Source organism: Trachinotus anak, unplaced genomic scaffold (assembly GCF_046630095.1).
Source record: "Trachinotus anak isolate AG129_WGS33_773 ecotype Australia unplaced genomic scaffold, CSIRO_AGI_Tana_v1 ptg000028l, whole genome shotgun sequence".
Taxonomy (NCBI): Eukaryota; Metazoa; Chordata; class Actinopteri; order Carangiformes; family Carangidae; genus Trachinotus; species Trachinotus anak.
The window spans coordinates 8,021,654-8,031,809 of NW_027273879.1; the positions used below are offsets into that span (position 1 = coordinate 8,021,654).

Sequence of the window (10,156 nt, forward strand, 5' to 3'; positions counted from 1 at the left end):
GATGACATACAATCTCACTTCAAATAATTACATTTATACCGGGTTAAGTATTAAAATGTTTCAACCTGTTGTGCCCACATTAGTTCATGTAAGCATACTTAACGCTATGTGAAAATGAGGCTATATAAGGTGATTGGGACACAGCCATCCCCATTGTTATGCTTGGCAGAAACAACGGGATCTAGATTTGGTTGGTGTTTGTGTGCTGGGGGAAGCTAAACAGAGAAGTCTGTCAGATCAGCTCTGAAACCATGTGAAGAGCGACTGATGGAACACTTGACCCAAAGCCGTTCTCAATTTGAACTGTCACACACTCTTATGACACAGCTCGAGGCATGCCATCATGGGTGTTAGACAACACAGTAAACACATTCACTTGACCATGCAGTTTAAAAGCACAAAAACATATCAACAGAAAATTTATTAAATAACTTTACAAAAAAAGTTTATGTCTGTCACATATACACTTCCTTTTCCCCTGTTCTGTCCCACATGTACCACAAAATGACATTGCACACACTGCCGGTCACTTTATCCACCATAAGTTAATGTATATCAGCTTCATCTCTGCAGTATATGTATATTTATGTGATGTTGTCTTTACACACAACATCGTCTGTAATATCAACCTGGGAATCATTGTACACTTTTGCTTTTAGGGCCCAAATTGTGTTGCACACATGACTGCCTTGCATCACACAGCCATGATGCACCATCAGTCATACACTATATTGCCAAAAGTATTCGCTAACCTGCCTTGACTCGCATACAAACTTAAGCGACATCCCATTCTTAATCCATAGGGTTTAATATGACGTAGGTCCACCCTTTGCAGCTATAATAGCTTCAACTCTTCTGTCCACAAGGTTCAGGAGTGTGTTTATGGGAATTTGTGACCATTCTTCCAGAAGCGCATTTGTGAGGTCACACACTGACGTTGGATGAGAAGGCCTGGTTCTCAGTCTCTGCTCTAATTCATACCAAAGGTTGAGGTCAGGACTCTGTGCAGGCCGGTCAAGTTCATTCACACCAAACTCTCTCATCCATGTCTTTATGGACCATGCTTTGTGCTCAGTCATGTTGGAAGAGGAAGGGGCCATCTCCAAACTGTTCCCACAAAGTTGGGAGCATGGAATTGTCCAAAATCTCTTGATCCCTTTCACTGGAAGTAAGGGGCCAAGCCCAGCTCCTGAAAAGCAACCCCACATCATAATCCCCCCTCTGCCAAACTTTACACTTGGCACAATGCAGTCGTACAAGTACCGTTCTCCTGGCAACCGCCGAACTGAGACTCGTCTATCAGACTGTCAGACAGAGGAGCGCGATTTGTCACTCCAGAGAATGCGTCTCCACTGCTCTAGAGTCCAGTGGCGGCGTGCTTTACACCACTGCATCCGACGCTTCGCATTGCACTTGGTGATGTATGGCTTGGATGCAGCTGCTAGGCCATGGAAACCCATTCCATGAAGCTCTCTACGCACTGTCCTTGAGCTAATCTGAAGGCCACATGAAGTTTGGAGGTCTGTAGCGATTGACTCTGCAGAAAGTTGGCAACCTCTGCGCACTATGCGCCTCAGCATCCGCTGACCCCGCTCCGTCAGTTTACGTGGCCTACCACTTTGTGGCTGAGTTGCTGTTGTTCCCAATCGCTTTGTTATAATACCACTGACAGTTAACTGTGGAATATTTAGGAGCGAGGAAATTTCACGAGTGGACTTGTTGCACAGGTGGCATCCTATCACTGTACCACGCTGGAATTCACTGAGCTCCTGAGAGCGACCCATTCTTTCACAAATGTTTGTAGAAACAGTCTGCATGCCCAGGTGCTTGATTTTATATACCTGTGGCCACAGAGGTCATTGGAACACCTGATTTCAATTATTTGGATGGGTGAGTGAATACTTTTGGCAATATAGTTGTATATTAAGTCACATTTCCGTGCAACATTGATTTGACAGTCACATTTTCCATTATAGTAAACAAAAGGTTTTCTAGTCAAGATACCTTTTAAAATTTGTGAAAACTGTTTACAAATGGAATGAAAATACAGTAGAAATGTAATACAATAGATATGTCGTAGATCAGATGTTACACAGATTCTTACTGGATTCTGTTGGTTTTATGAGTTGATGTCAAAAAGGTTATCGTGACTAGAGCTGGGTGATACAGGGCAGTCCTACAGGACATGCTAAAGGTGTGTCTTGTCCCATTAAAACCACACAATGCTGAAGTTAAAGTGTGAAGCATCCATATCGTACACTACATTTCCCACATTGCTCACATCGCAGCTACATGTCCACAAACACCATAAAGCACCAGCCAAGCCCCCCCACCAGAAACATGGTGATTTGCATGCTGTAGATGATCAGGTCATTGACCACCCCAAAGTCCAGGCGCCGGTGCCCTAACAAAAGCAGAATGACAGACAGCTTGTACTGCAGCCGCAGGAGCACGCGCACGCTGACATACTGCAGGAAGAAGAGAGCCGAGAGCGCCACCCAGAGCAGAGAGGTCAGCAGACTGCAGCCAAAGTACAGGAGGAATCTGAGGAAGCTGTACATGCAGCGTGAGCGCAAGTAGAGGTCAAAGTTATTGTACTTGGTGCGCACTAGCTTGGACGCGTGTGTCGACCCACAGGCCGAGTGCATGCAGGTGGTGTGGGGGCCATGGAAGCTGCGCACCCGCCGTGGAATAGGGATCACAGGCATGGGTGGGCTACTGGAGCCCAGCACAGTGCACAGGAGTCCCAGTTACAAGTGGAGTCCTCTGTAAGATCAGCTTCCGGGGAGTTAGCTTCATTTGGTTGTGGAGCTAAGATTGGCTCTCATAGGAGCACAGGGACGAGATGTGGCAGCTGGTACCGCAGTCAGCAAGGTTTCCCCCTTCAAACGCAACGAGGTTCTGTGAAGAAATCACATTGTTACTGAATGTTTTTTGACACAGGATCAAAATTCACATGCACACAGTGATGCAAAACTAACTCAAGAGATGCAGGCCTGTGCATGCCTCATTTTCTTCAGCTGAAAACAACAGACACATTTCAAGTGATGGGTTTAAAGCTATATCTGAACATACAGCTGCTGATTATGTCTTAATGAACGTCTCATAGCTAGCACACTGTCTCCTATCCAAAAAAGGACCTTTTTCATCCATGTTCTGGTCTAGAAGTAAGGGATCGTGCAGAGCCAATGGAAATCTTACATGCAACACTACGACGCCTTCCTCCTCTATAAAAAAAAAAGACGACTGGTGTTTGAGGTTCAGACGACTGGTACATTGTACCACATTATAAACAGTTGGCTGTAACACAAACACACAGGATTTGTTTTCTTTTTTTTCCTCCCCCCACGATGCCAGCGGAGATGAGCCAGCGACGGCGAGCCGGTGCTCCTACGTCCTGTCGCAAAATATACGAGTCACCCTGCAGTGACGACAGCTGCCGATTTAAAGGGGAAGTGCTACTCCTGAGAGGACGCTCGCTTTGCACTGCAGCTTAAAATAAATTCCATTTAGTGCATAATTTCTATGGAATTGCGCGAATAGCTTTGCAGTTCCTTCAATAACCACAAAGTCAGCAAAGATTAGGAGGTAATTATTGCTTGCACTGTAGTGTGTGTGTGTGTGTGTGTTTTGTTTGTGTAACCATGATTCAGTGCATTGGAAAAACTAAATGAGTGATTTCCTCTAAAGCTTGACAAATTGTGGGGGGAATGAATATGACACAAGCACTAACAAAATTACATGATGCTGTCCTCCCTCTGTGCCATATGTTCTGGGCATAGAAAAACGATATTGTGGGAAAATATTTCCAGTTAATCAGCTTTTATAAATAACAAATATAAGAAAAATGTTTATCACATTATTTTTGGCTGCCTCGAGATAACTTAGAAAACAGAAATTGACTTTATTTGAGAACCACTCACTTTGTGTGTGTGTTTTTAAAAAAATTATTCATTAAGATTTTAATTAACAAAACTCAGCTGATCGGCCCTTTATTGGACCCCCAGCCCTCCAACTGTCAACACATTTTGAGTCAAATATGACTAAATCCTGATTGGTGCATAGAAAGAAGTCACATCACTTTTTCCCACATGAGCGCCACCCATCAAAACTCACTACAAAACCCCCAGTCAACACAAAACATACAGGAAGTCACTTGTCTAAAATAACTGAATGAAACTTTGGCAGGAAGGATTATTCATGTAAAACCTCAACAGTCGCAGCGAGATGCTGATTGGAAAAATGGGGTTTCTAACATTCATGTATGTTAGAGGGTTGAGAAACTTTCTCCTTTTATTGCCACAAAAACATCTCATACTTGCAGCTGTCAAGGTAATTCGGGGTCCTCAAACTTGTGACCTGTCTGTACTGTCGCCTGCAGCAGTTTTGTGTAAAAAGACATTGCAATGGGCATGGTTGCATTTGTATTCACGTGTCTGTAAACCTCACAAGGTTGCACAGTGTGTCCACATGCACGTCCTCATAAGTGCAGGGGACCACATAAATGTGATCTAGCCTCTCGCTCAGTATATCAAGTAACCTTCATTGGGCAGATTAATGGTTTGGCTGAATGATTACATCTCAGCTATCTGTCAGCAAGCCAGATGGCAGCAGGTGGCCATAAATCATAATAAATACAGGCCTTTTTCTTAAAGAAAAAAAAAAAAAAGAAAAAAAAAGAGTTTATTACAGTTGTTAATAGTGTGCTGGATCACTTTGCTACAAATTTGAAGGTGTAATATGCAAAATTAGAAAAACAAACCTTATAATATTTAATCAAACATACATAAAGCTGTCCCTGGGGATGAATATATTCATCCATGTACTTTGCTTTCACATTATGATTGAGTTTAGTAATGAAATCCATAGCATAATAATTTGAGTCGCAGCCAAAATCTGAAGTCAGCAAACTAAAATGGCTGTATTTATGAATTGTCCGCAAGAGAGCGCTCACTGTTTCCGAATGCCTTCATGCTCCTCATTTTGAGTGAGCGGTGAGTTATAGCGGTTCAGTCCATGGCTAAACTTCTCAAAAAAAGTGGCATAAGTTCACACTTAAAACACATTTATCAGTAGATTATTGGAATTGCCCAGTATCATTTAATAAGGGTGCCAAAAAGACCTGGGATGAATTCTGTAGTGCAGGAGACGCCTTTATATTGAGTTCTTGTTAACAAATATTTTGGTCAACATATCTATTTTCAATCAAAACAAAATATCAGAATTGTAAAAAAAACTCAGTTAGCATCAAAGCTATGATAAAAATGAAATGTTGGTCAGAGGCAACTGAATCCAGACTTTAAATCCACTAACTAGCAGCCATCTATATCCGGTGTGTTATCATTATTGTTTTCTGTTTACCTAAATGGCCTCTTTTTCTTTTCTCTAATGCTGAGGGTCATGCCAGCGCACGCGTTGAATTCACTGGGAGAGCTGCTTTCAGTGCTCTCTTTCAACATCACTTGCTTATGCAATCTTATTTCTTCTGTATAAACTTGATCTTTGGCTTATCAGTGCCAAACAAAACAACCTTTAGCCTAGTCTTGCCTCAGAAATAGAGAAGTCTTCACTTTCATAATCAATAGATGAACTCTAGATCAGGTTATTTGTCAAAGGAGTCCTCTAATTAACATGAACAATAATAAAGGGAAGCCTCACCCATACTGTATGTTACTCACTTTAAGGTACTAGCTGAAAATCCATTTCTGTCTTATGCCATTCAATCTTACACATGGCCTACAAGTTAAAGGTTATGTAAACAATACTACAGCATCAAAAAGTTTTTTTCTGTGTAAAGAAATAATGGAGAAATTGCATAGAGAATGAAGTCACACGCCCTCTGTGTGTTGTAATCTGATTTCCTTTGTTCCTTGTTATGTTATCTGGTCTGGCAGCGAGTGCAAGTTAGTGCATGTATGTGTGCATGCGAGTCCCACCTGTAAAATCATTGGTCCTCCCCACATTTACAAAGACACAGGGACCACCCACAGGTGAGATGGCAGTGTGCAGTATGCAGTGTCAAGGTGAAAGCGACCTTCCAGAGTTTCCTCTACTCAAGAAACTGCTTTTTTTTGGGCTAAAACAGGCCTCCAATAAAGAAATAGATAAGGCCAGAACACAGGCTGTGTTTGTTGTCTGCTCCCCACTTGATGTGTTTCCCCTCACCTTAACATGTAACCGTATCCACCAAGTGGGGGCGCTACAGGAAACACAATCTGAAGGGGGAACAGACTTCAACACATGACCTGCTCAAATTCTGGTCGGCAGGTGGCCCGTCAAAACATGTAAAAACTTTTATTTTACTTTTTATTTTTATTTTTGTCGATGTGTAAGAAAAACTTCAAGGCTGCACACCTTTTGCCAGTGGTGACCGGCTACAGAAGGAATGATACCATTAGCTAACTTGCTGTTACCCATATTATGATTGTGTTCGACTAATGTTGCTGTCGCTAGCTGTGGAGCATATTACAGCAATGGTAGCGCGTGGGCTAATGGTTGTTTTTGTTGCCTCTTGTGTACACGGGTAACGTTATTTAGCTGCACTTCTTGTTTGTTTGGAGGCCACTCTCACTGGGCTTTGTAACACCTTGCTGACTGAGAACGTGAGTGGAGGCCGGAAGTGTGGCCGACGAAGCATTTGTTTAGGTCGGAGATGCTGGTGGTGTACTGCGGCATGGAGTGGCAGTGACGCTACACAAAACAATAGCCTACAAATCTAGAAGTCTTCTTATGTCTGGAAACTTCTGTATGGTTTTAAAAGTATGATTTCTGAGACTAAAGTGGTTGCTGAAAACCATAAAACTCAGAAACTGTTAGCCCCATGATTTTAAACTCACAAAATACTTATTGTACTGTAAATCACTGAGTTACCACAACCATTTTGTCAGTAACTTGGTTCAGACGCTTCCATTAAGCTGGAGGAGCTTCTCTATCTCTGCTCTGAATTGGATTTTTGAATTTTTGGAACCAGAAGCTGCTACATAGGTTGTTGTACTTGTCCCAGCTGAGTTGAATCCGTTTAGCAAGAAACTTTCCTGCCTATCTAACCCCCTTGAGATGTGTACTTATAATGGGTTGCACTATTTTCTGGTTAGAAGATTAATGGTGGTCATTTAGGAAACAAAGTGCCTCAAGGGTTATCCTTGCTTGTCAAGAAGTGAAGAACCAAATTCCTTTCTCGGGTATAAATAATGTTGGCACAGTAGGAAAGGACGCATGGAGAACAAGGATGAAGGTCAGGTTGTCAAAATGATCTCCATGCGAGTTCACATTTATGTCAGGCAAGTGAGAAACCAGATAACTGGATTTCTTAAATCAGGAATTCATCTAAAACTTAAAATTGAAACATGCAAGAAAAAGGGTTAAGTTAATGTTATAAGATACTCTATATTACTCTATGAAGTTGTGTCAAAATTGACTAGGACACTGTTATTCAACACAGATCAGCTGTTTCTTTTTAATTAGTCTTAATCACATGCGTTGACCTACTTCCAAGGCTCACTGATCAAACAGAACAAAGTTTGAATTTAGCTGTGATGCCAGCAGTGTTTCATAATGGGAGATCTGATCTAATCTGCTCTCAGGAACACAGGCCAACAATAGGAGAGGTTTTTCTGATTTATCGTTATACATCTTAATAATACTGCGCCTAAGTGGAATGAAATGCATTTGCAGATAACCACTATTTTTCTTTTTTCATATTTGTTTGTATTTTCCAAATCAGATAATTCCATTTTCATTTATTCTTGAAAAAACAGTTGAGAAGAGATGAGATGTTCCTTATTAGATTTTGGTCGAGAAAAGCCACACAAGAGAGACAACATTTTGATTTTCCACCACTGGAGGGTGCTGTTTATTCAGGTTTCACTGTGTCCACCAACGCTTAAAATTCCACTGAGGAACAGTATTCAAGGGCATGGCACCGGACTATCTCTCTTCTTTCCTACATAGGCCACTTTGAACAAAGTCCAGCCCCTGCATTATTGCATTCTTTGATGAATGGACATATACAGCACCATTACTGCTGCAAATGGTGCTAAATGGTGCCAAGTTTAGATGTCGCCTTTCCCCTACATCTGGTTAATAACTGCATCAAAGCTGAGGAAGCTCCTCTGTCTCGTGCCATTACTTAGAAAAACGATGTCAGTAAAGTGGAAGCTAGTGATTTAGGCATCCAAGTGCCCTTGTAAAGGATATATACTGGTTCTAATCATGCATTATGGCTATATTATTGACTCATATTTTTCTCTTCCAAAACGTGAAGACCTTTAGAGTATTGCCTCATCTCCTCAAAGGTGGAGGTTGCCCAGGGAAAGTATTAGTAGTAAGTATATTCTGTGTAGGTTTCAAGTTTCTTTCCAATTTTGAAAGTAACTGAAGAATGGCACTTTTAAAATGTTATTGCCAAGGCTATTTCTTCATTCACTGACAAACTGCAGACAGACAAATAGACTAGTGGCAATTGCAATCCACAGCTAAAGCTTCACGTCCCACCCCCCCAAAACCTTTGCCAATACATGGCCATCATGACCCAAAGAGTGTCTAGAGTAAGCAAGATTAAAGGGGCAACATGTCAAAATCCTCTTTGACTCCTTCAAATACACTTGGGCTAAATCAATTAATTCATTAACTAAGTAGAGGTCACAGCCAATAGTTGAGCTAAGACAAATTAAATCAATTATTCGGGCTAATAAGATGAGGGAGACTTTAATTAGTGAAAGTTTAATCAAAGCCATGTTTGCGCTGTGTTGTGTTATAAAGCTGCTCAAAGATTCATTAGGCCTGTCAGGCAAAAGTTTTTCCACATATATGAAAATATATGTGCACTCGCTTTATGTTCTGATGTGTAAGTTTCATTTTAGTAATAGGAGCTTCTGCACACTTTTTGTTCCTAAGGAATGCAGTGTGAGGGTTTGCCAGTTTGTCCCTCAGTCTGAGCCTGTTTTTCTGTTGAGGAAATTATTCATGTAAAACTTTTTTTTTTTTTTTTTAAGTTAAACAAATAAAATTAAAAGATGAGAAAAGGGCCTAACACTGATCCACTTCCAAGACAGTTAGGTGTGCAGAGCATGCCAAGCCCCAGAGAGCAAATTAAGTACCCAATTAAACTAATTAAAATAAAACATGATGCAAGCAGTTGGGTCGGGCAGTGGCTTCCAAGTTTCTTTGCTATAAAAAGTTGAATTATGAAGGAAATAGCCCCAAGCCTGTTCAAACACTTCCAGTCCTCTTCAGTGTTTTTTTCTTTTGGATTCATCATCTCTTGTGTATGTGCTCCTGTTAGGCGCATGAGCCTGTGTGTGTGTTTCATAATCCTGTCAAGCCATCTGTTGTCATTAAAACCTGCTTCTGTTGTACCAAAGGTCCCACGTATTCATCTGGCCACATGTTACTCTAAACTATTGTTTCGCAAAGTTTTTCAGATTGTTTCACATGACCTCCACGGTTTTCAACAGCTTGGCCAAACATGTTGAAAAGACCTGTTCACATGTGCCAGTTTTGGTTTCTGTATTACTTTGAGAGGAGTTAACCTGGGAAAATGTGAGTGATAGAATATTATCCTGTTTTCCATTATGTTAATTTCTATGATGCAAGATTACTTTTTAGCTGAAAAATGTGCTTACAAAGGGCAAATTATTGAATAAAACACAGCACAGTTGGGACGCAGATCCTTTTTTAGCCTGTCTTATCCGTCTTCCCTGTCCCCAGCCCATGTGGCTGAATTGGGCCCGGCTAGTGTTAATCCCTGGCATAAGGGGGCTAGGCTGGATTATTGACTGATGTGGAAACATCTGTATGGGCAGATGAGAGGGTTGTGAAGCTTGGACCTAGGAATGGAAGAGGGGATGTTTGTGGTGGACTGTGACCTGGGGAGCGCATTGAGGTATCAGCAGGAGTGGAGCTGCTGTCAGAGGTGCAGGATGACGAGAAATGAGAGGGACAGTGAAAGTCAGAATGTGGTTTCTGAAATTAAATAATAACCCTGGCAGAAAAAAACTCACCCACACTCTCACAAAGTATCGATGGTACTAAAGTCTCTAAATTACTTAAGTAAAAAGGTACTCCATTACAAAATAGTTTTACTTAGGATATTTAAAGTATTTTTTGATTTAACTTTACTGCCACTGTGCCAGCACGCACAGTTGTTTAACACATC

The 10,156-nt window shown here is 41.3% G+C and overlaps 1 protein-coding gene across 1 annotated transcript; it reads right to left on the reverse strand.

The window, feature by feature from the left end:
* Positions 1–2,146: 2,146 nt before the first annotated feature.
* On the reverse strand, positions 2,147–2,846 carry LOC139611210 (transmembrane protein 250). Its single transcript, XM_071465656.1, has one exon. The coding sequence runs from the start codon at positions 2,706–2,708 to the stop codon at positions 2,289–2,291; it is 420 nt and encodes a 139-aa protein (XP_071321757.1). The 5' UTR covers positions 2,709–2,846; the 3' UTR covers positions 2,147–2,288.
* Positions 2,847–10,156: the final 7,310 nt, after the last annotated feature.

Excerpts from the sequence above, each read along its gene's own strand:
- LOC139611210 (XM_071465656.1), bottom strand. The coding sequence starts at position 2,708 with ATGCCTGTGATCCCTATTCCACGGCGGGTGCGCAGCTTCCATGGCCCC.